Source organism: Somniosus microcephalus, chromosome 8, assembly GCF_052327205.1.
Source record: "Somniosus microcephalus isolate GS21.2 chromosome 8, FLI_Smic_1.0, whole genome shotgun sequence".
NCBI classification, from domain to species: domain Eukaryota; kingdom Metazoa; phylum Chordata; class Chondrichthyes; order Squaliformes; family Somniosidae; genus Somniosus; species Somniosus microcephalus.
Window position 1 is genome coordinate 69,384,940 of NC_140994.1, and position 25,632 is coordinate 69,410,571.

Sequence of the window (25,632 nt, forward strand, 5' to 3'; positions counted from 1 at the left end):
GAAAGGGAGTGCAGGGAAGAGGGGGAATCCGAGGGCGGGGAAGAGGGGGCATCCAAGGGCGGAGAAGAGATAAAACTGACGGTGGGGAAAAGGAGAAACCGAAGGCGGGGTACAGAGGAGACCGAGAGCGGGGGAGCAAATCACAGAGGGGAAACCAGAGGTCAAAAGAATTTTTTTCCAACAGTCACTAATAGTAACTCACTGAATTTGTAGTGATGACTAACAATGATAGTGGTAACACTCAGATTCCCCTCATAACCAACAGTGTGGTAAACCACTGTTATAACCTGTCTGTGTCTGTATGTGTATTCCACTAGGTACAGGTCTGGACATGCCTCGGCTGACTCCTCCCACTATTCCAGGTATATAAGTGACTACCTCCCAGTCCCTTAGTATTCTGGACGGGTCGACCACTCGAGACAAGACCTTCATTCTTTAGTTAATAAAAGCCTGATTGTTACTCGCTCAACCTCAGTCTTTTGAGTAATTGATGGCGCATCAATTTTATTAACTAAATTTTTTATAATGGAGAAGATCCTCACACCAGCATGCCTGGACCTGGACAGTCGGGAAGCGGACGCTTCCACCAAGTTTGCTCACTGGCTCACGTGCTTCGAGACATTCCTGACTGCCTCCACTGCAGTCGAAACGGATGCGGACAAACTGTCTGTCCTGTTCTCCAAGGTGAACCACCGAGTGTACTCAGTCATCCGGGACGCGACCTCGTACACAGCCGCCCTCCAGCTCCTCAAGACCCAGTACACGCGCCCTGTGAACAAAGTATACGCTAGGCACCTTCTGGGGAGTCGCAAGCAACAACCTGGGGAATCGACTGAGGAATACCTCCAAGCACTGTCCGTGCTTGGCCGGGCCTGTGGGTGTAAGGCGGTAACGCCCACTAAGTACACGGAGGAACTGATCCGGGATGCCTTCGTAGCGGGCCACAGGTCCAACTACACCCGACAGCGACTGCTGGAGCAGAGTGACCTCACCCTCGACAAAGCCTCCGACATCGCACTAACGCTGGACGCAGCCTTCCGGGGCATGGATGCCTACTCCTCTGCACCGTGGACGCCGCGGGGAACGACAACCTGGGACACGGTAGGACAGCCCCATAGCACCGTGCCACCCCAGCCACAGCCCAACAACGGCCCAACTACCGCAGCAGTGTCCCAAAGCCAGACAGCAGTATCCCAAGGCCAGAAATGCTACTTCTGTGGCCAGGCCAAACACCCCAGAGCGCGCTGCCCGGCGAAGAATGCGACCTGCTCGGGCTGCGGGAAAAAGGGACACTACGCCAGTGTCTGCAAGGCCAAAGCCACCCCGAACGCCAGCAGTGCCGCGTGTGGGCCTTGCGAGCCGCCATCTTGGGCCCCCAACAGCGCCGCGTGTGGGCCGTGCGGGCCGCCATCTTGGGCCTCCCCAGCCATGTGCGAACCACCGCAGCAGCAGCCATCTTGGACGACTCCAGCCACATGGGAATTATGGAGACAAAGCCCGTCCGCTGATCAAGTCCACCTCTTTTCCCGTGACGGCAGAGGCCCGCTTAGCCTTCCACCGTATCAAGGAAGACATTGCCAAAGCCACCATGCACGCAGTGGACGAATCCATCCCCTTCCAGGTGGAAAGCGATGCGTCCGACTTCGCTCTGGCCGCCACCCTTAATCAGGCGGGGAGACCTGTGGCATTCTTCTCACGAACCCTCCAGGGCCCGGAGACCAGACACTCCGCGGTCGAGAAGGAGGCCCAGGCTATCGTGGAGGCTGTGCGTCATTGGAGGCACTACCTGGCCGGGAAACGATTTACCCTGCTCACTGACCAGCGTTCAGTTGCTTTTATGTTCAACAACAAGCAGAGGGGCAAAATCAAAAATGACAAGATCTTGAGGTGGAGAATCGAACTTTCCACCTACAATTACGAGATCTTGTACCGGCCTGGGAAGCTCAATGAACCCCCAGATGCCCTATCGCGTGGCACGTGCGCCAGCGCGCAGATCGATAGGCTGAGGGCCCTCCACAATGACCTCTGCCACCCGGGGGTCACCAGGTTCTTCCACTTCATCAAGGCCCGCAACCTGCCTTACTCCATCGAGGAGGTCAGGACCATGACCAAGAACTGCCAGGTCTGCGCTGAGTGCAAACCGCACTTTTATAGACCAGACAGAGCCCACCTGATAAAAGCCACTCGCCCTTTCGAACGCCTGAGCGTCGATTTCAAAGGGCCTCTCCCCTCCTCCGACCGCAATGTGTACTTCCTCAACATCATTGACGAGTACTCCCGGTTCCCGTTCGCTATCCCCTGCCCGGACATGACCAGTGCCACGGTCATTAAATCTCTGAACAGCCTCTTCACCCTGTTCGGTTTCCCCAGCTATATCCATAGCGACCGGGGCTCATCGTTTATGAGCGACGAACTCCGCCAGTACCTGCTCGCTAGGGGTATAGCCACAAGCAGGACCACCAGTTACAACCCCCGGGGGAACGGACAGGTGGAAAGAGAGAATGCAACAGTTTGGAAGGCCGCCCTACTAGCCTTAAAGTCTAGGGGCCTTCCGACCTCCCGCTGGCAGGAGGTGCTCCCCGATGCGCTCCACTCGATTCGGTCACTGCTCTGCACTGCCACCAATGCCACCCCTCACGAGAAAATGTTTGTCTTCCCAAGGAAGTCCACATCGGGGACATCATTACCGCCATGGCTGACGTCCCCAGGGCCGGTACTACTGAGAAGACACGTGAGGGCCAATAAAATGGACCCCCTGGTCGAGAGGGTCGACCTCCTCCACGCCAACCCCCAGTATGCTTACATTGCGTACCCAGACGGGCGGGAGGACACAGTCTCCATACGAGACCTCGCACCCTCGGGGACCGCTGTAACCCACTACCCATTACCACCCCCCCCCCACGACCCGATATCCAACCCCAGCAGCTGGCTCGCCTTGGACCGTCACCCACGAGGACTACACTCCAGGGCCCCAGCCTACACGGGACGCGACGCCGGAAGCTCCACCACCCCTGCCGTCGCCACGTCGATCACAGCGGCAGACAAGACCTCCGGAGAGACTCCAATACACAAACTTTTAAATACACTTCACCCCACTGGACTCATTTTTAAACAAGGGGTGAATGTGGTAAACCACTGTTATAACCTGTCTGTGTCTGTATGTGTATTCCACTAGGTACAGGTCTGGACATGCCTCGGCTGACTCCTCCCACAATTCCAGGTATATAAGTGACAACCTCCCAGTCCCTTAGTATTCTGGACGGGTCGACCACTCGAGACAAGACCTTCATTCTTTAGTTAATAAAAGCCTGATTGTTACTCGCTCAACCTCAGTCTTTTGAGTAATTGATGGCGCATCAAACAGTAATACAATAACTCATTGATAATCTATATGCAACTGGTAGTAATACATGTAATACCTCGATAACCTATGTGTAACTAGCAGTAATTATATAACCCACTGATATTCACCCTGAAACCAAAGCCAGAATCCCCCTGCACTGCACAAGGTGAGGTCAGGCTCCCCAGTCTCCCTCTCCCTCCGAGTCCCCATTCACAAGTCCCATCTCCCCCTGAGTCCCCATTCCCCAGTCTCCATCTCCCCCATTCCCCAATCTCCCTCACCCCCGTTCCCCAGCCTCCCTCTCCCCCATTCCCCAGTCACCTTCTCCCCCATTCCCCAGTCTCCCTCAACCCCATTCCGCAGTCTCTCGAGCCCCCCGAGCCCCCATTCCCCAGTTTCCCTCTCCCACCTCTCCCCCCTCCTCCATTCCCCAGTCTCCCTCTCCCCCGAGCCCTAATTCCCCAGTCTTCCTTCCACCCGAACCCCCATTCCCCAGTCTCACTCTCCCCCGAGCCCCCATTCCTCAGTCTCCCTCTCCCCGAGCCCCCATTCCCTGGTCTCCCTCTCCCCTGAGCTCACATTTCCCAGTCTCCTCCTCCCCCGACGCCCCCATTCCCCAGTCTCCCTCTCCCTGAGCCCCCATTCCCCAGTCTCCCTCTCCCTCGAGCCCCCATTCCCCAGACTCCCTCCCCCCCGAGCCTCCATTCCCCAGTCTCCCTCTCCCCCATTCCACAGTCTCCCTCTCCTCCGAGCACCCGTTCCCGTCTCCCACACTCCCATTCCCCAGTCGCCCACACCCCCATTCCCCAGTCTCCTTCCCTCCCTCCCAGAGCCCCCAAACTCCAGTCTCAATCTCCTCCCGAGCTCCCATTCCGCAGTCTCTCTCTCTCCCCCAAGCCCCCATTCCCCAGACTCCCTCTGTCCCCAAGACCCCATTCTCCAGTCCCCATATACCACCGAACCCTGATTCTGTAGTCTCCCTCTCCCATGAGTCCCCAATCCTCAGTCTCCCTCTCCGCCATTACCCAGTCTCCCACTCTCCCAATCCGCACTCCCTCCCTCCCTCCGCAAGACCACATTCCCGTCTACCTCTCCCCATTCTCCAGTCTCCCCCAAGCCCCCATTCCCCAGTCTCCCTCTCTGCCTGAGCCCCCATTCCCCAGTCTCCCTCTCTGCCCGAGCCCCCATTCCCCAGTCTCCCTCTCTGCCCGAGCCCCCATTCCCCAGTCTCCCTCTCTGCCCGAGCCCCCATTCCCCAGTCTCCCTCTCCCCCGAGCCCCCGTTCCCCAGACATTCTCTCCCACCGAGCCTCCATTCCCCAGTCTTCCTCTCCCCCCGAGCCCCCGTTCCCCAGTCTCCCTCTCCCCCTCTCCCCCTTTCCCCAGTCTCCCTCTCCCGAGCCCCCATTTCCCAGTCTCCCTCTCCCCCATTCCCCAGTCTCCCTCTCCCCTGAGCCCCCATTTCCCAGTCTCCCTCTCCCCCTCTCCCCCTTTCCCCAGTCTCCCTCTCCCCTGAGCCCCCATTCCCCAGTCTCCCTCTCTGCCCGAGCCCCCGTTCCCCAGTCTCCCTCTCCCCCTCTCCCCCTTTCCCCAGTCTCCCTCTCCCCTGAGCCCCCATTCCCCAGTCTCCCTCTCCCCCTTTCCCCAGTCTCCCTCTCCCCTGAGCCCCCATTTCCCAGTCTCCCTCTCCCCCTCTCCCCCTTTCCCCAGTCTCCCTCTCCCCTGAGCCCCCATTTCCCAGTCTCCCTCTCCCCCTCTCCCCCTTTCCCCAGTCTTCCTCTCCCCCCGAGCCGCCGTTCCCCAGTCTCCCTCTCCCCCGAGCCACCTTTCCCTAGTCTCCCTCTCCCCACAGCCTCCATTCCCCAGTCTCCCTCCCTCCCCGAGCCCCCATTCCCCAGTCTCCCTCTCCCCGAGCCCCCATTCCCCAGTCTCCCTCTCCCCCGAGCATCTATTCCCCAGTCTCCCTCTCCCCCGAGCCTCATTCCCCAGTCTCCCTCTCTGCCCGAGCCCCCATTCCCCAGTCTCCCTCTCTGCCCGAGCCCCCATTCCCCAGTCTCCCTCTCTGCCCGAGCCCCCATTCCCCAGTCTCCCTCTCCCCCGAGCCTCCATTCCCCAGTCTCCATCTTCCACCCCAGCAACCATTGCGCAGTCTCGCTCTCTCCCCCGAGCCCCCTTTCCCCAGTCTCCCACTCTCCTATTCCCCAGTCTCCCTCCCACCTCGAGCCCCCATTTCCCAGTCTCCCTCCCTCCCCGAGCCCACATTCCCCAGTCTCCCCCTTTCCCAAGACACTGTTCCCCTGTCTCCCTCTCACCCAAAGCTCCCATTCCCCAGTCTCCCTCTTCCCCGAGCCCCCATTCCCTAGTCTCACTCTCCCCCGAGCCCCCATTCCCCAGTCTCCCTCTTTCCCCAAGCCCCCATTTCCAATCTCCCTCTTTCCCCGAGCCACCATTCTCAAGTCTCCCTCTTTCCCCCGAGCCCCCATTCCCCAGTCTCCCTCTCCCCTGATCCCCCATTACCCAGTCTCCCTCTCCCCCGAGCCCCCATTCCCCAGTCTCCCTCTCCCCTGATACACCATTCCCCAGTCTCCCTCTCCCCCGAGCCCCCATTCCCCAGAATCCCTCTCCCCCGAACCCCCATTCCCCAGTCTCCCTCTCCCTGAGCCCCGATTCCCCAGTCTCATCTCACCCATGCTCCAGTCGGCCTCTCCCCGAGCCCCAATTCCCCAGTCTCACTCTCCCCCATTCCCCAGTCTCCCTCCGTCCCCGTGACCCATTCCCCAGTCTCCCTCTCCCCCCGAGCCTCCATTCCCCAGTCTCCCTCTCCCCGAGCCCCCATTCCCTAGTCTCCCTCTCCCCCTGACCCCCCCATTCCCCAGTCTCCCTCTCCCCCTGACCCCCCCATTCCCCAGTCTCCCTCTCCCCGAACCCCCATTCCCCAGTCTTCCTCTCCCCCTGACCCCCCATTCCCCAGTCTCCCTCTCCCCGAGCCCCCGTTTCACTCTCCCCCGAGCCCCCGTTCCCCAGTCTCATCTCCCCCATGCACCAGTCGGCCTCTCCCCGAGCCCCAATTGCCCTGTCTCACTCTCCCCCATTCCCCAGTCTCCCTCTCCCCCCGAGCCCCCATTCCCCAGTCTCCCTCTCCTCCCGAGCCCCCATTCCCCAGTCTCCCTCTCCCCCTAGCCCCCATTCCCCAGTCTCCCTCTCCCCAAGCCCCCATTCCCCAGTCTCCCTCTCCCCCGAACCCCCATTCCCCAGTCTCCCTCTCCCCGAGCCCCCATTCCCCAGTCTCCCTCTCCCCCCGACCCCCCATTCCCTAATCTCCCCCTCCCCGAGCCCCCATTCCCCAGGCTCCCTCTCCCCCCGAGCCCCCGTTCCCCAATCTCCCTCTCCCCGAGCCCCCATTCCCCAGTCTCCCTCTCCCCGAGCCCCCATTCCCCAGTCTCCCTCTCCCCCGAGCCTCCATTCCCCAGTCTCCCTCTCCCCGAGCCCCCATTCCCCCTCTCCCCCATTCCCCAGTCTCACTCTCCCCAGAGCCCCCATTGCCAAGTCTCCCTCTCCCCGAGCCCCCATTCCCTAGTCTCCCTCTCCCCGAGCCCCCAGTCTCAAACTTCCCCAGTCTCCCTCTCCCCGAGCCCCCATTCCCCATTCTCTCTCTCCCCCATTCCCCAATCTCACTCTCCCCCGAGCCCCCATTGCCAAGTCTCCCTCTTCCCCCGAGCCCCCATTCCCCAGTCTCCCTCTCGCCCGAGCCCCCGTTCCGCAGTCTGCCTCTACCCCCGAGCCTCCATTCCCCAGGCTCCCTCTCCCCCCGAGCCCCCATTCCCCAGTCTGCCTCTCCCCCAGAGCCCCGATACTCCAACCTCCATCTCCCTCCCCCGAGCCCCATTTCTCAGTCACCAGCTCCGCCCTCCCAGAGCCCCCATACTCCAGTCCCAATCTGCCCCCCGAGCTCCCATTCCACAGTCTCTCTGTCTCCCCCGAGCCCCCATTCCCCAGACTCCCTCTGTCCCCGAGTCCCCAGACTCCCTCTGTCCCCGAGACCCCATTCTCCAGTCTCCATATCCCACCGAACCCCGATTCTGCAGTCTCTCTCTCCCGCGATTCCCCATTCCTGAATCTCCCTCTCCACCATTACCCAGTCTCCCACTCACACAATCCCCAGTCTCCCTCCCTCTCTCCCCGAGCCCCCATACCCCAGTCTCTATCTCCCCCCCGAGCTCCCATTGCGCAGTCTCTCTCCCTCCCCCGAGCCCCCATTCCCCAGTCTCCCTCTCACCTCGAGCCTGTAAGATTCTGAAAAGTGTAATAAAACCGCTGCGACCGTGTGAAGATCAAAATTGTGAACGAATTGTAAGATGATAATGGACAGATTTAAAATGTAAGAAATCAGCATGTGTTCTTTGTTTGTGAAGACACAAAATGGTGGTCAGTATGTGTTCTTTGGTTGAGAGGCCACCTGAGCAAGAAGGGGAGAACATACATCTCACAGGAACAGGAATGTGTCAAGCGGATGGAACTCCAATTAGGGAAGGTTTGGAGTAGAACAGACCTATGCAAGGGAGGCAGCGAGTAATTTACGATCAACGAGGCCTTATAACCCAGTGGCGGGAGTTTTTCAGAGATAAGAAGGAGAACAGAGAAGAAAAAGCAGGAGGAAGATTGAAGTGAGAAAGCTGGCTAGTTCATGTTTCAACTTAGTTTCCTTTGACCGATCACCCAGAAATGCAGGAGTATGTATGAGAATTGGACATGGGCTTAGATAAAGTTAAAGAGGGTACTTTTATGTACATTTGAATCATTAAAGGGGCATTTTTATATACTTTGAATTGATAAGTTGCAGGCATATTTATTGCCGGGAGTTCTTTGAATTTATTGCCAAAGGTGCTTCTATGTACACTTGAATTTTGAACTATAGTCTGATTAATAGACCAATTTTATTGATCACATCCTTGTCTATCATTGTTAAGCTAATTCGTAATTCTCAAGGTCCGAGCTGTAGTAAGAGAAAGTGCTACAAGCCCCCATTCCTCAGTCTCCCTCTCCCCATTTCCCTGTCTCCCACTCTCCCATTCCCCAGTCTCCATCCCTTACCCGAGCCCCCATTCCCCAATCTCCCTCTCGCCCATAGCCCCAGTTCCCCAGTCTTCCTCTCCCCCTGAACCCCATTCCTCAGTCTATCTCTCCCATTCCCCAGTCTCCCACTCCCCCATTCCCCAGTCTCCCTCTTTCCCGAGACACAGTTCCCCAGTCTCTCTCACTCCCCGAGCCCCCATTCCCCAGTCTCCCTCTTTCCAGAGCCCCCATTCCCCAGTCTCCCTCTCACCCCCGAGCCCCCATTCCCCAGTCTCCCTCTCCCCCAAGCCCCCATTCCCCCTCTCCCCCAAGCCCCCATTCCCCAGTCTCCCTCTCCCCGTCTCCCCCATTCTCCCTCTCCCCAAGCCCCCATTCCCCAGTCTCCCTCTCCCCCATAGCCCCAGTCTCCCTCTCCCCCTGAACCCCATTCCTCAGTCTATCTCCCCCATTCCCCAGTCTCCCTCTCCCCATAGCCCCAGTTCACCAGTCTCACTCTCCACCTGAACCCCATTCCTCAGTCTATCTCCCCCATTCCCCAGTCTCCCACTTCCCCAGTCTCCCTCTTTCCCGAGACACAGATCCCCAGTCTCCCCCACTCCCCGAGCCCCCATTCTCCAGTCTCCCTCTTTCCAGAGACACCATTCCCCAGTCTCCCTCTCCCCCGAGCCCCCATTCCCCAGTCTCCCCCGAGCCTCCATTCCCCAGTCTCCCTCTCTCCCGAGCCGCCATTCCCCAGTCTCCCTCTCCCCCGAGCCGCCATTTCCCAGTCTTCCTCTCCCCCTGAGCCCCATTCCCCAGTCTCCTTCTCCCCCTGAGCCCCCATTCCCCAGTCTTTCTCTCCCTCGAGCCCCCATTCCCCAGGCCCCCTCTCCCCCCAAGCCGCCATACACCAGTCTTCCTCTCCCCCCGATCCCCCATTCCCCAGTCTTTCTCTCCCCCGAGCCCCCATTCCCCAGGCCCCCTCTCCCCCCGATCCCCCAGTCTTTCTCTCCCCCGAGCCCCCATTCCCCAGGCCCCCTCTCCCCCATTCCCCAGTCTTCCTCTCCCCCCGAGCCTCCATTCCCCAGTCTCCCTCTCCCCCCGAGCTGCCATTCCCGCTCTCCCCCCGAGCCCCCACTCCCCAGTCTTTCTCTCCCCCGAGCCCCCATTCTCCAGTCCCCCTCTCCCCCCGACCCCATTCCCCAGTCTTCCTCTCCCCCGAGCCCCCATTCCCCAGTCTCCCTCTCCCCCCCGAGCCGCCATTCCCCAGTCTCCCTCTCCCCCCCGAGCCCCCATTCCCCAGTCTCACTCTCCCCCGAGTTGCCATTCCCCAGGCTTCCTCTCCCCCCCGAGTCCCCATTCCCTAGTCTTCCGAGCCCCCCGAGCCCCCATTCCGCAGTCTTTCTCTCCCCCGAGCCCCCATTCCCCAGGCCCCCTCTCCCCCGAGCCGCCATTCCCCAGTCTTCCTCTCCCCCCGATCCCCCAGTCTTCCTCTCCCCCCGAGCCCGCATTCCCCAGTCTCCCTCTCCCCTGAGCCGCCAATCCCGCTCTCCCCCCGAGCCCCCATTCCCCAGTCTTTGTCTCCCCCGAGCCCCCATTCTCCAGTCCCCCTCTCCCCCCAACACCAGCCCCCAGTCTCCCTCTCCCCCGAGCCCCCATTCCCCAGTCTTCCTCTCCCCCCGAGCCACCATTCCCCAGTCTTCCTCTCCCCCCGAGCCACCATTCCCCAGTCTCCCTCTCCCCCCCGAGCCACCATTCCCCAGTCTTCCTCTCCCCCCAAGCCCCCATTCCCCAGTCTCCCTCTCCCCCCGAGCCCCCATTCCCCAGTCTCCCTCTCCCCCCGAGCCCCCATTCCCCAGTCTCCCTCTCCCCCCGAGCCCCCATTCCCCAGTCTCTCTCTCCCCCCGCGCCCCCATTCCCCAGTCTCCTTCTCCCCCCGAGACCCCATTCCCCAGTCTCACTCTCCCCCGAGCCCCCATTCCCCAGTCTCACTCTCCCCCGAGCCCCCATTCCCCAGTCTCACTCTCCCCCGAGTCGCCATTCCCCAGTCTCCCTCTCCCCACGAGCCCCCATTCCCCAGTCTCACTCTCCCCCGAGCCCCCATTCCCCAGTCTCACTCTCCCCCGAGTCGCCATTCCCCAGTCTTCCTCTCCCCCCAAGCCCCCATTCCCCAGTCTTCCTCTCCCCCCAAGCCCCCATTCCCCAGTCTTCCTCTCCCCCCAAGCCCCCATTCCCCAGTCTTCCTCTCCCCCCAAGCCCCCATTCCCCAGTCTTTCTCTCCCCCGAGCCCCCATTCTCCAGTCCCCCTCTCCCCGAGCCCCCATTCCGCAGTCTCCCTCTCCCCCCGAGCCCCCGTCTCCCTCTTCTCCCCCCCCGAACCGCCATTCCCCAGTCTCCCTCTCCCCCGAGCCCCCATTCCCCAGTCTCCCGAGCCCCCATTCCCCAGTTTCCCCAGACTCCCCCCTCCCCCGAGCCCCCATTCCGCAGTCTGCTTCTCGTCCGGAGTCGCCATTCCCGTCTCCCTCTCCCCATTCCCCAGTCTCCTTCTCTCCCCATAGCCCCATTCCCCAGTCTCCCTCTCCTCCCGAGCTCCTGATCATGGAGGCTTTTTCAGAATACAGCTAACCTTCAGATGGCAAATATCAGACATGGTCTGTTTCGCTTTCCAGTTTCACTTTCAGGCAGCAATTCCTCAAAATCAGCTGATTCCAGATGGTATAAAGATATCCGGGAAGACAAACCTTGCAGTCTTTCAGCTGATCGGCTATCTGAAGTACAGGTGAAATCCAGACCAGCATCATGAGGTCAGTGATCACTTTATTAGATGTATCGAGATTTTACAAAATAATACTGACATTGTCAGTGATATTAACGCGGAGACGGGATCAGAGCGGGGGAGGGGGCAGGGGCGATAGTGGGCGACAAAGCACAATATTGTGGGACGTGTGGGAATATCCGACTTCAATGGGGATTCCTCATTATCATTTTACTTCCAGGTTTCGTGTCTCCAACCCGCAAGACATGATTTCACCTGGACTATTTAAAGGGCCAGTTCACAGAGGCAATGGAGGAGGAGGTTTGCAGTTAACTACACTGGGCTGGAAGGAGTATAGGGAGGGTTATGGAAGGAAGGAGGACAAAGGCTGCGCCCAGGTTTAATGAGGCGTCCCTGGATGTCATTGAGTCCTCATCAGACGAGGAGTGCTGAGCGGCTTGTTCCTCCTGCACCTCTAGTCCTCACTGCTGTGCTATGTCGTGCAGAGTGCAGCACACCACGATTATCCTGCAGACCCTCATTGGTGAGTACTGAAGGAGACCTCCAAACCTGTCTAGGCACCTGAAGCACAACCTGAGCGTGCCAATGGCTTGCTCAATGACACATCTGGTTGTCATATGGCTCCTGTTGTAACGCTCCTGGTGTTCATCAGTGGGGTTCCTCAGAGGTGTCATCAGCCAGGTTTGAAGGGGATATCCTTTGTCGCCTTTCCCTTAAGGCTGGTTCCAGGTCTGAACATGTTGGGGATGCTGGACTGTCGCAGCATGAAAGCATCATGGCAGCACCCAGGGAATCTGGCGCAGACCTGCATGAACCTTTTTTTTGTGGTTACACACCAGCTGAACATTGATGGAATGGAATCCCTTGTGGTTGACAAATACTCCTGGTTGATCTGTGGGGTGCTCGGATTGCCACGTGTGTGCAGTCGATGGCAGCCTGCACTTGTGGGAAGCCAGCCAGAGATGCGGATCCGAGTGCCTGCTGATTCTGGCTATTGTCATCACAGGGGAAGCTTATATACTTCCCAGCACTGGCAAACAATCCATCAGTCACCTGCCTTATGCATTTACTTGCAGCTGACTGCGAGACCTTCGCTATATCTCCGGTAGCGCCTTGGAAGGAACCGGAGGCACAGAAATTGAGGCCGTGGTGACCTTCACAGCCGCTGGTAATGCATGGCCGCCAGGTCCACCAGGGAGCAGGTCTTCTTCTAGGAGGCTGCAGATGTCTGCGCCCACCTGACCTGACAATCTCAGCCTTCGGACCCATTGCTCTTCCGACACATCAAGGAAGCTGAGCCTCTGTCTGTAGACCCTGTTAGATGGGTAGTGCTTCCTGTGACCTCGAACCCTCTGTTACTCCCTTGTCTGCTGGCCACCTGCGGCTCTCTCCACAGCACGCCCTTGCTGCCGATAATGCTCATTCTCTTCCTCATCTAAAGTCCAAACAAAGCAGCCATAGCGCCACCCATAGTGATCCTCTGTGCGTGAACACCTCTAAACTCTACAAACAACTCTCACACCAAGAACTCTCACTAAACTGTTCCAGAGGGAACTGGGAAAGCAGCTGTGAGCTCTGAACCTTTGGGCCTTCTGACCTTTAACCTCCCCTGTAAAGAGCCGTCCAATCCCGCCTCGGGTTCATTGCTGAGTTTCCCAACCCTCGGAAAACCCATTAATTCCAAATCAGGTTCATAATCGCATTATAGGAGCCTGATTTACATATGTTAATGAGCGTCCGACCGCTCCACGGCAGGACACTCAGATGCTCTGATATGCGTCGCCATTAAAAAGGCGGCAAGCGTGTGCTCGTTGGGTTAGGGCTGCGTTTCAGTATTTAAATGTTTAACCCCACCCCTGACACTCTCCTGCCCTAATATCAAAGCCACTGTTTTCAAACCCATTGAAATGAAGGGAGCTGGGGCTATCTGTTTATAGCAGAGGCATATTTATAGCAAGGCAGCCACCTCAGGGCAAACTCCTTCCTAAACCTGCCTCCCTGAGCCTGCCACAATGAAAATAGAACATTTCTTAAAGCAGGAGACTGGTGATGGTGGAATTGCTCTCTCTCTCTCTCTCTCCACTCTATCTCCCTGTGTTCCCTCCCTCTCTGTGAGAGCTGGGACTGGTGCCTGCACTAGGTTCCAGAGGGTGGCAGTGCAGCGTTATTAGTTGCAGACGTTACTACTGTACACATAGACTGTGCGTTTTTATAAAAGACACAATCAGAAATCTCCAAGTGTGTTGCTAATCGTTACTCGAAGGGTGCTGTTTTATAACAATATAATAATCATGTATCATTGTCAGTGTGCCACTGATTTATGATAACAGAATCAGTCACATTTCATGTGAGCATTCAGAGGAAGGGTTTGGGATCTGTCCCTGGGTCTGTGAGCACTCAGGGGAAGGGTTTGGGATCTGTCCCTGGGTCTGTGAGCATTCGGGGGAAGGGTTTGGGATCTGTCCCTGGGTCTGTGAGCACTCAGGGGAAGGGTTTGGGACCTGTCCCTGGGTCTGTGAGCACTCGGGGGAAGGGTTTGGGATCTGTCCCTGGGTCTGTGAGCACTCGGGGGAAGGGTTTGGGATCTGTCCCTGGGTCTGTGAGCACTCGGGGGAAGGGTTTGGGATCTGTCCCTGGGTCTGTGAGCACTCGGGGGAAGGGTTTGGGATCTGTCCCTGGGTCTGTGAGCACTCGGGGGAAGGGTTTGGGATCTGTCCCTGGGTCTGTGAGCACTCGGGGGAAGGGTTTGGGATCTGTCCCTGGGTCTGTGAGCACTCGGGGGAAGGGTTTGGGATCTGTCCCTGGGTCTGTGAGCACTTGGGGGAAGGGTTTGGGATCTGTCCCTGGGTCTGTGAGCACTCAGGGGAAGGGTTTGGGATCTGTCCTTGGGTCTCTGAGCACTCGGGGGAAGGGTTTGGGATCTGTCCCTGGGTCTGTGAGCACTCGGGGGAAGGGTTTGGGATCTGTCCCTGGGTCTGTGAGCACTCGGGGGAAGGGTTTGGGATCTGTCCCTGGGTCTGTGAGCACTCAGGGGAAGGATTTGGGATCTGTCCCTGGGTCTGTGAGCACTCGGGGGAAGGGTTTGGGATCTGTCCCTGGGTCTGTGAGCACTCAGGGGGAAGGGTTTGGGATCTGTCCCTGGGTCTGTGAGCACTCAGGGGAAGGGTTTGGGATCTGTCCCTGGGTCTGTGAGCACTCGGGGGAAGGGTTTGGGATCTGTCCCTGGGTCTGTGAGCTCTCAGGGGAAGGGTTTGGGATCTGTCCCTTGTTCTGTGAGCACTTGGGGGAAGGGTTTGGGATCTGTCCCTGGGTCTGTGAGCACTCAGGGGAAGGGTTTGGGATCTGTCCTTGGGTCTCTGAGCACTCGGGGGAAGGGTTTGGGATCTGTCCCTGGGTCTGTGAGCACTCGGGGGAAGGGTTTGGGATCTGTCCCTGGGTCTGTGAGCACTCGGGGGAAGGGTTTGGGATCTGTCCCTGGGTCTGTGAGCACTCAGGGGAAGGGTTTGGGATCTGTCCCTGGGTCTGTGAGCACTCGGGGGAAGGGTTTGGGATCTGTCCCTGGGTCTGTGAGCACTCAGGGGAAGGGTTTGGGATCTGTCCCTGGGTCTGTGAGCACTCGGGAAGGGTTTGGGATCTGTCCCTGGGTCTGTGAGCACTCAGGGGAAGGGTTTGGGATCTGTCCCTGGGTCTGTGAGCACTCGGGGGAAGGGTTTGGGATCTGTCCCTGGGTCTGTGAGCACTCGGGGGAAGGGTTTGGGATCTGTCCCTGGGTCTGTGAGCACTCGGGGGAAGGGTTTGGGATCTGTCCCTGGGTCTGTGAGCACTCGGGGGAAGGGTTTGGGATCTGTCCCTGGGTCTGTGAGCACTCGGGGGAAGGGTTTGGGATCTGTCCCTGGGTCTGTGAGCACTCGGGGGAAGGGTTTGGGATCTGTCCCTGGGTCTGTGAGCACTCGGGGGAAGGGTTTGGGATCTGTCCCTGGGTCTGTGAGCACTCGGGGGAAGGGTTTGGGATCTGTCCCTGGGTCTGTGAGCACTCGGGGGAAGGGTTTGGGATCTGTCCCTGGGTCTGTGAGCATTCGGGGGAAGGGTTTGGGATCTGTCCCTGGGTCTGTGAGCACTCGGGGGAAGGGTTTGAGATCTGTCCCTGGGCCTGTGAGCACTCAGGGGAAGGGTTTGGGATCTGTCCCTGGGTCTGTGAGCACTCAGGGGAAGGGTTTGGGATCTGTCCCTGGGTCTGTGAGCACTCAGGGGAAGGGTTTGGGATCTGTCCCTGGGTCTGTGAGCACTCGGGGGAAGGGTTTGGGATCTGTCCCTGGGTCTGTGAGCACTCAGGGGAAGGGTTTGGGATCTGTCCCTGGGTCTGTGAGCACTCCGGGGAAGGGTTTGGGATCTGTCCCCGGGTCTGTGAGCACTCAGGGGAAGGGTTTGGGATCTGTCCCTGGGTCTGTGAGCACTCGGGGGAAGGGTTTGGGATCTGTCCCCCAGGGTCTGTGAGCACTCGGGAAGGGTTTGGGATCTGTCCTTGGGTCTGTGAGCACTCAGGGGAAGGGTTTGGGATCTGTCCCTGGGTCTGTGAGCACTCTGGGGAAGGGTTTGGGATCTGTCCCTGGGTCTGTGAGCACTCAGGGGAAGGGTTTGGGATCTGTCCCTGGGTCTGTGAGCACTCAGGGGAAGGGTTTGGGATCTGTCCCTGGGTCTGTGAGCACTCTGGGGAAGGGTTTGGGATCTGTCCCTGGGTCTGTGAGCACTCAGGGGAAGGGTTTGGGATCTGTCCCTGGGTCTGTGAGCACTCTGGGGAAGGGTTTGGTATCTGTCCCTGGGTCTGTGAGCACTCAGGGGAAGGGTTTGGGATCTGTCCCTGGGTCTGTGAGCACTCAGGGGAAGGGTTTGGGATCTGTCCCTGGGTCTGTGAGCACTCTGGGGAAGGGTTTGGGATCTGTCCTTGGGTCTGTGAGCACTCAGGGGAAGGGTTTGGGATCTGTCCTTGGGTCTGTGAGCACTCAGGGGAAGGGTTTGGGATCTGTCATAAGAACATAAGAAATAGGAGCAGGAGTAGGCCAATCGGCCCCTCGAGCCTGCTCCACCATTCAATAAGATCATGGCTGATCTGATCCTAACCTCAAATCTTCTATCACTCTGCATCCACCCGAACCCATGTGATCTCCCGGGAGAGGCGAAAAACCAGATAAAGACCCAATGGACAATTTGGGAGAAAAAAATCTGGGAAATTCCTCTCTGACCCATCTAGGCGATCGAAATTCTTCCAGGAGATCACTCTGTCCCTATATTTTCTACATTACTTACCTTCTGTAAAGGCGATCTCCACCCCAGCCAGGAACAGGAATAAAACCATCTCCTGAAATCTAACACAGAATTAGAACACAGTAGGAGCAGAACCAGGCTACACGGCCCCTGGGCCCACTCCACTACCCACAGGGCCATGACCATTCCGAACCTAGACTCATGTCCAATTTCCTGCCCGCTCCCCATAACCCTTAATTCCCTTTACTTCTAGGAAACTATCTATTTCTGTTTTAAATTTATTTAATGATGTAGCTTCCACAGCTTTCTGGGGCAGCAAATTCCACAAACCTACCACCCTCTGAGTGAAGAAGTTTCTCCTCATCACAGTTTTGAAAGAGCAGCCTCTTATTTTAAGATTATGCCCCCTAGTTCTAGTTTCACCCATCATTGGGAACATCCTCACCGCATCCAGCCGATCAAGCCCCTTCACAATCTTATATGTTTCAATAAGATCGCCTCTCATTCTTCTGAACTCCAATGAGTAGAGTCCCAATCTACTCAACCTCTCCTCATATGACCACCCCCTCATCCCCGGGATTAACCGAGTGAACCTTCTTTGTACTGACTCGAGAGCAAGTATGTCTTTTCTTAAGTATGGACACCAAAACTGTATGCAGTATTCCAGGTGCGGTCTCACCAATACCTTGTACAACTGAAGCAATACCTCCCCGTTTTTATATTCCATCCCCCTAGCAATAAAAGCCAACATTCCATTGGCCTTGATCACTTGCTGCACCTGCATACTAACTTTTTGAGTTTCGTGCACCAGGACCCCCAGATCCCTTTGTACTACAGTACTTTCCAGTTTCTTGCCATTAAGATAATAACTTGCACTATGATTTTTCCTGCCAAAGTGCATAACCTCACACTTTCCAGTATTGTATTCCATCTGCCAAATCTCTGCCCACTTGCTTAGCCTGTCTATGTCCCTTTGCAGGTTTTTTATGTCCTCCTCACTCACTACTTTCCGTCCCATCTTTGTAGCATCTGCAAACTTTGATATGTTACACTCGGTCCCCTCCTCCAAATTGTTAATATAGATTGTAAAGAGTTGGCGACCCAGCACTGACCCCTGCGGAACACCACTAGTTACTGGTTGCCAATCTGAGAACGAACCGTTTATCCCAACTCTCTGCTTTCTGTTAGAGAGCCAATCCTCCACCCACGCCAGAATATTACCCCCAATCCCGTGATTTTTTATCTTGAGCAATAATCTTTTGTGTGGCACCTTGTCAAATGCCTTTTGGAAGTCTAAATACACTACGTCCACTGGTTCCCCTTTATCCACCCTGTATGTTACTTCCTCAAAAAACTCCAGCAAACTTGTCAAACATGACTTCCCCTTCATGAAACCATGCTGAGTTTGTCCTATTAAATTATGTTTATCCAAATGTCCCGTTACTGTCTCCTTAATAATGGACTCTAACATTTTACCAACCACAGATGTTAGGCTAACAGGTCTATAGTTTCCAGCCTTCTGCCTACTACCCTTTTTAAATAAGGGTGTTACATTAGCAGTTTTCCAATCTGCCGGGACCTTTGCTGAGTCCAGTGAGTTTTGGAAAATTATTACCAATGCATCCACAATCCCTACCGCTACTTCCCTGAAGACCCTAGGGTGCAAGCCATCAGGTCCAGGGGATTTATCCGCCTTGAGTCCCATTATTTTACCAAGTACCACTTCCTTAGTGATTTTAATCGTATTTAGTTCCTCCCCCGCTAGAGCCCCCTGTTTGTCCAGTGTTGGGATATTCTTAGTGTCCTCTACTGTAAAGACTGATACAAAATAATTGTTCAGTGTTTTTGCCATCTCCATGTTTCCCACCATTAATTTCCCGGTCTCATCCTCTAAGGGACCAACATTTACTTTAGCCACCCTTTTTCTTTTTATATAACTATAGAAACTTTTACTGTCTGTTTTTATATTTTTTGCTAATTTACTTTCATAATCTATCTTCCCTTTCTTAATCAATCTTTTAGATATTTTTTGCTGTCTTTTAAAGACTTCCCAATCTTCCATCCTCCCACTAGATTTGGCTACCTTATATGCCCTTGTTTTTAGTCGGATACTATCCTTAATTATTTTACTTAGCCACGGATGGCTATCTTTTCTTTTACACCCTTTTTTCCTCAGTGGAATATATTTTTTTTGGAAGTTGTAAAATAACTCCTTAAATGTACACCACTGATCATGTACCGTCTTACCCTTTAATCTATTTTCCCAGTCCACTCTAATCAATTCCGCTCTCATACCTTCATAGTCTCCTTTATTCAAGCTCAGCACGCTTGTTTGAGATCCAACCTTCTCACCCTCTAATTGAATATGGAACTCAACCATGTTATGGTCACTCATTCCAAGGGGATCCTTTACTAGGACATTTTTAATTAATCCTGTCTCATTACACAGGACCAAATCTAAGGTTGCTTGCCCCCTGGTCGGTTCAGTTACATACTGCTCAAGAAACCCATCCCTAATACACTCAATGAACTCATCCTCAGGCTGCTCTGCCCAATTTGATTTGTCCAGTTAATATGATAATTAAAATCCCCCATAATTATAGCTGTTCCCTTATTACAAGCCTCAACTATTTCCTGATTAATACTCTGTCCAACAGAGTTGCAACTGTTCGGAGGCCTATAGACTACACCCACTAGTGTTTTTTTCCCCTTATTATTCCTTATCTCCACCCAAACCGTTTCACTATCCTGCTCCTTTGACACAATATCATTTCTCTGTATTATAGTGATTCCTTCCTTTATTAACATAGCCACCCCACCTCCTCTCCCTTCCTGTCTGTCCTTCCTGATTGTTAAATAACCTGGTATGTTTAATTCCCAGTCATGGTCACCCTGCAGCCATGTTTCTGTAATGGCCACAAGATCATACCCATATGTCATTATTTGTGCCGTTAACTCATTCATTTTGTTACGAATGCTACGTGCATTCAGATAAAGAACTTTCAAATATGTTTTGTAACACTTAGTTCCTGTTTTTTCCCTTTTTAGTACTTTACTTTTTACTCCATACCTTCTGTCCCTTCCTGACACATTCTGTTTTTTAATTCCCCCACTGCTACCTAAGTCTATGACCTTCTCTGTTGTCATTTCTATTATTTGCTCTCTAGAAACCTCCCCCCCACTAATTAGTTTAAAGCCCTCTCTACAGCCCTAGTTATATGATTCGCCAGGACTCTAGTCCCAGCACTGGCCAAGTGGAGTCCGTCCCAACGGAACAGCTCCCTCCTGTCCCAGTATTGGTGCCAGTGTCCCAAGAAGCAAAACCCATTTCTCCCACACCAGTCTTTGAGCCACGCATTTAACTCTTTAATTTTATTTATCCTAGCCATATTCGCTCGTGGCTCAGGTAATAACCCAGAGATTATTACCCTTGAGGTTCTGTTTTTTAATTTGATCCCTAGCTGCTCATACTCCTTTAACAGAACCGTCCTCCTTGTCCTATCTACGTCGTTTGTACCAACATGGACTACGACAACTGGATCCTCCCCCTCCCACTCGAAGTTTCCTTCCAGCCCAGAAGAGATGTCCTTAACCCTGGCACCGGGCAGGCAACACAACCTTCGGGACTCCCGCTCTTGACTGCAGAGAACCCTATCTATCCCCCTAATGATGCTATCCCCTACCACTACAACATTTCTTTTTACTCCCTCCACTTGAATGGCCCCCTGTACCACGGTGCTGTGGCCAGGTTGCTCATCCTCCCTGCAGTCCCCGCTCCCGCCCTCACAGGGAGTAAGAACCTCGATCCTGCTGGACAAGAACAAGGGCTGTGTCTCCTTCAACACTACATCCTGGATCCCTGTACCTTCCTCACTCGTAGTCACACCGTCCTGTCCCTGACCACGGACTACATCTGCAGTAATTAACTTCATAGATGTGACCACCTCCTGATACATAGAGTCCAGGAACTTCTCCCCCTCCCTGATGTGTCGCAGTGTCTGAAGCTCGGTCTCAAGCTCCATAACATGGAACTTGAGTTCCTCTAGCCGCCAACACTTGTCGCAGATGTAATCACCGTGAGCCTCAATGGGGACCACCGGCTCCCACATCTCGCAACAGTAACACATCACCTGCTCCATTCTATATAATTAATTACATTTCTTATTATTAGTTATGAAGACCCTGCCTGGATATAGATGATAATGTCACACCACTATTCAAAGGACTTACCAACTTAAAGGTATAAAAGAGAAGAGAAGGAAGAAAACCAACCAACCAGCTGATCACCAACCTCCTCCTTGAATACTGTCTGTGGGGCCTGTTTGGTTGACTCGTCTCGCTGCTCCGCCTCCGCAGTGCTGTCTAAGCCTGGGAGTGGGGAACAAAACAGAGCAAAAAACACACCCTCACCTCCCACTTATCCGAACTCTCCTACTTAGCAAACTCCAGCACCACTCAATGCACAAAGCACTCCGTGCACTGCACTAGCCCCTCCCCTTTTATACCCGGATTCTACTTCCGGTTTAAACTGCCCAAGAGTTTAAAAAACCCTTAAAAAATTAAACTTACTTCAAATAATTGACTTCTTAACACACTAAAATTCACAAAATACACTTAAATGATTTTTCTCCCACTTAGCAAACTCCAGCACCACTCAATGCACAAAGCACTCCGTGCACTGCACTAGCCCCTCCCCTTTTATACCCGGATTCTACTTCTGGTTTAAACTCCCCAAGAGTTTAAAAAACCCTTAAAAAATTAAACTTACTTCATATAATTGACTTCTTAACACACTAAAATTCACAAAATACACTTAAATGATTTTTCTCCTTGGGTCTGTGAGCACTCAGGGGAAGGGTTTGGATCTGGGGTGAGCCCTAGTGTATGGGAGCACTGAAAGTGGGATCCCAGGATCTGGTAATAATTTGAGGCAAGGCCTGTGGTCTTGGAGCTTTGAAGAGTAAGGAATTGGTTAGCAGCTAGGAGACAGAGAGTTGGGATAATGGGTTTGTACTCGAATTGGCAGGATGTGATTAGTGGTGCCCCCAGAGATTTGTACTGGGGCCTCAGCTTTTCACTGTGTTTATCAATGACTTAGATGAAGGAATGGAGAGTTGTATATCCAAGTTTGCTGGTGACCCTAAGTTAGGTGGCACAGTAAATAAGGCAGATAGGATTAGACAGTTCCAAAGGCACATTGACAGCTTAAGCGAGTAGGAAAAACTGCAGCAGATGGACTTCAGTGTGGGGAAATGTGAGCTCATCCGCTTTGGAGCTAAGAAAGATCAGAATATTTTCTCAATGGTGACGTGCTGCTTGACCAATCCTACAGTTCAGTGACCTGATGGTTGACCAATCAGTATGTCATGGGCGGGACTTAATCCTCCAGTCTCCCTAAACTTCGCCGCCATTTTTTTCATCGCCACAGGGACAGCACCAGCCAAACAAACCCCCACATTGCGACTCTGGGAGCGGCAGGTGAGTTTACACACAGCGGGCGGGTCATCCGCAGTGGCCGCCCGTCAACCGCGCCACCCGCAGCGGAGCTCAGCTCGGGTCCGTCTCGCCCCGAGAGCCTGGCCGGGCCTCAAGCGCTAGGCCCGAGACACGCAACGGGCGGGCGAGCTGCAGCTGCCGGCCGTCAACCGCGCGATCCCCTGGGGAGCTCAGCTCGGGTCCGTCTCCGCCCGAGATCCCGGCCGGCCCTTAACCACTAGGCCCCGCACTGCCGATATCACAACGGCACCGGGCCTGACGCGCTACTCAGGGAGACGGGAGGGAGGGACAGAGAGAGGGGCAGGGACGGGAGGGAGGGAGAGGAGAGGAGAGGGGCAGAGGGATGGAGAGAGAGAGGGGACAGACACGGGCAGGGAGACCGCGCGGCCCAAAATTGCCCTGGCAACGCCGGGCACCCCCTGCTAGTTGATTTATATATGAGCTAAAAATGTAAGTTAGATACACATAAGATGGGCTTTGATGATTTTGTTCTCTTACAGCAACACACTGAAGGATTGCTTGAAAGCAAAACTTGGCCAGCTTCAATGTCACTTCACGTGGGGCCCACAGAAAGACAGTATTGACTTGGACGACATGAAGTATAGATTACAAGATTCAATACAGGCTGGTGTGAAATACCAGGCCATGCCTTACAACCATCTTGCTTTTGTAAACTGTCTGCAAGGCAAATGTGAAGAGGCAATTCAAAACTTAAAGGAAGCTGAAAAGATTCTGAGGGAGAATCATGAACATGAATTTGAAAGAAGAAGCATCATCACCTATGGAAACTATGCCTGGGTATATTATCACATGGGACAACTGACAGAGGCCCAGTCCTACCTCGACAAGCTGGAGATGATCTGTAAACGATTTACTAATGGCTCTCGGTATACAGCACTGATACCTGAAGTATACGGGGAGAAGGGTTGGTCACTGTTGAAATCTTCTAGGAAATATTATGAAGAGGCAAAGGAATGTTTTGAGAAGGCTCTGGAGGAAGATTCTGATGACACTGAATGGAATGCTGGTTATGCGATTGCTCTGTTTCGCCTGGAAGGAGATACTTGTACCCCAGAGAGTGGTGAACCCAGTCAATCAGTGAAGCAGTTGCGACGTGTGCTGGAGCTTGATCCAGATGACTCTGTAGCCATGGTGCTGTTGGCTCTAAAACTACAAGAGTTCAAGCAAAAGGAGGAAGCTCTCTCATTAGTTGAACAAGCATTGCAGAAGTCCCCTGACCTTCCATATGTAACTCGTTATGCAGCAACATTTTTGAGAAGAGAAGGAGATGTGGAAAAAGCTTTGGAGCTGTTGAAGAAAGCATTAGAAATTAGCCCAAACTCTACCTTCTTACACCACCAAATAGGTCTGTGTTACAGAAACAAACTATTTCAACTGATCAAAAATCCTGGCAGCAAAATTCCTCGCAATCCTGCTTTTCAACAGAAAGCGGAGTTGATCAAACTATGCAAGTATTATTTTGAAAAGGCATTTGAACAGAAGCCATCATTTGCTTTTGCACAATTGGATTTTGCAGGAATCTGTTCATTAAATGGAGAATATCTCAAAGCAGAGGAGATCTACAGCAATCTACTGCAATTAGGGGATAATCATCCTGATAATAAGCAGGCAATATGTTTCCAGGCTGGGTTATTTGAACTGCGTCACAGAAGATCTGAATCAAAGGCCATCACCCATTTTCTGGAAGGACTTAAAATCCAACGTGGCACAAAAAGTTGGGAATTGTGTCGTGAAAACTTGAGAAAGATTGCAACAAAACAAATTGACAGGAATCCCAGAGACAGCAAGGCCTTTGGTCTTCTTGGGTTCCTGCACCAGCTGGACGGGGAGAAGTGTGAAGCTATTGAGTGCTTTGAAAAGGCCTTGGAGGTTGATCGTGACAATGAAGAATATCTAAGTGCTCTTTGTGAATTACGCCTTTCTATCTAGGTCAACGCTGACTTTCCCAGCTGAAACTACACACAGCGGGGTAGAGTTTCTGCTTCGGGCGTAATCGGTAACTTGGGCGCAAATTGTGCTTGAAATTACACTAGACAGGTTACAGTTCAAGTATCCGCTAGAATGTATTTGCATAATCACAAACATTCAATGAACCAGTCAAATCGATCAGTGTAATAAAATGTAATCAGTTATTTTTCTTTCAATTTAAAAAATTCATTGTTGTATTTAAGAGTGATAACCTGGTGCCGTTTTATTAATACAGCTGAAAATGGATTTACCACAAAAAAAAGCATTTTTAATAGAAGTGTACAGCATTTCACCGGTGAGAAACCTGATGTAAAATGAATGAAAATGACTTAAAAAAGCTATACTGAACCATTTATTAGTTTCATAGTTGTCAGTTTGTAAGTAAATTAAATAAATTTAACATGTAATACTTTTAAATCGTGCCCACTACTGCCTGGGTGCCTAAGAAAACGAGCTCAATTTGAAAATCCTCCTCGAACGGCCACAAACAGGAGCAATCAGCGGAAACTCGCCATCCTCGGGATTCCGATCTGGGGGCGTGGCCAGTTTTGGAGGCGGGGCCGGCTTCGGGTGGAATGATTTTTAAACAAGCGTTAAAGATCACGGAAAACTCGATTTACACTTGACGTAAATCATGCTCGAATTTCTGTGATCTTTTGTGCTGGTTCGGCTGATTTCATCCGGATTGTACGGATAAAACTAACGCAAATTAGCGAAAACTCTACCCCAGTGTTTGAAAGATGCATTGATGCTCGCTGATCTATGGACAAGTTTGGCAGGATCTGACTTAACCTGTTTAATATAGACTGTTAGTACTTTCATTCCAAGCAGCCTTTACTTTGTAAACGCATAAATATTTGTGAGTACAGTCCCCGCCGATTTGCCCGCTATACGTGATGGCCAGTATAATGGCTGAATAAAGATTATTTTCTCTCTCTCTCGCTCTGTAACAAACTGCCCGCAGCTCCCTGATTTCCAGCCTCTTCAATGGAAGCGGTTCAATTCCACCGGGTGACTTACGGCTAAAGGATATAAAAATAGATTAAAATGGTTAAAAATAATGAAGCTTTATAGTTGCAGATACAGATTTTCCAATGAGAAATGTTAATTTGCTGTAATATCAGAGGCTGAGTGTTAAAATAACCAATAAAAAGAAACTGTAGCTATGATTTTATTTGTGTCATTGATCTCTGCTGATGCTGAGAGTAAGTGTCGCTCATAGTCCATAAGTTGAGATGGTGAACTGTACCAGCTCTGTAAGGAACATTCAGACCAGCCTTTAACACTGGCAGTAAACTTAACAGCTGATGATTGTGGAGTGAAACAAGGCCCTTGCACTGCTCGCTGTAGACGTAATGCTATTAGAGAAAGGCTAACCGAGAAAAATAGAAAAATAGGAGCAGGAGTCGACCATTTGGCCCTTTGAGCCTGCTCCGCCATTCAATATGATCATGGCTGATCCTCTATCTCAATACCATATTCCCACTCTCTCTCCCCATACACTTTGATGCCTTTTGTGTCTAGAAATGTATCTATCTCCTTCTTAAATATATTCAGTGACTTGGCCTCCACAGCATTCTGTGGGAGAAATTCCAAAGGTTCACCACCCTCTGAGTGAAGAAATTTCCCCTCATCTCAGTCCTAAATGTCCTACCCCGAATCCTGAGACTGACCCCTCGTTCTAGAGCCCCCAGTCAGGGGAAACGTCCTCCCTG

General features: G+C 53.5%; 1 protein-coding gene across 3 annotated transcripts; it reads left to right on the plus strand.

The window, feature by feature from the left end:
* The first annotated feature begins 7,988 nt into the window (after positions 1 to 7,988).
* LOC147113621 (interferon-induced protein with tetratricopeptide repeats 5-like) lies at positions 7,989 to 25,086 on the plus strand. 3 transcript variants are annotated; one of them, XM_085994849.1, is made up of 3 exons: positions 7,989 to 8,006; positions 11,064 to 11,198; positions 22,429 to 25,086. In XM_085994849.1, the coding sequence occupies exons 2-3, from the start codon at positions 11,194 to 11,196 to the stop codon at positions 23,876 to 23,878; spliced, it is 1,455 nt and encodes a 484-aa protein (XP_085850975.1). In that variant the 5' UTR covers positions 7,989 to 8,006; positions 11,064 to 11,193; the 3' UTR covers positions 23,879 to 25,086. The 3 variants fall into 3 exon arrangements, with proteins under 3 accessions (XP_085850975.1, XP_085850974.1, XP_085850976.1); XM_085994848.1 differs by having other exon boundaries at positions 8,004 to 8,072; XM_085994850.1 differs by lacking the exons at positions 7,989 to 8,006; positions 11,064 to 11,198 and adding an exon at positions 11,354 to 11,693.
* The last annotated feature ends 546 nt before the right edge of the window (positions 25,087 to 25,632 follow it).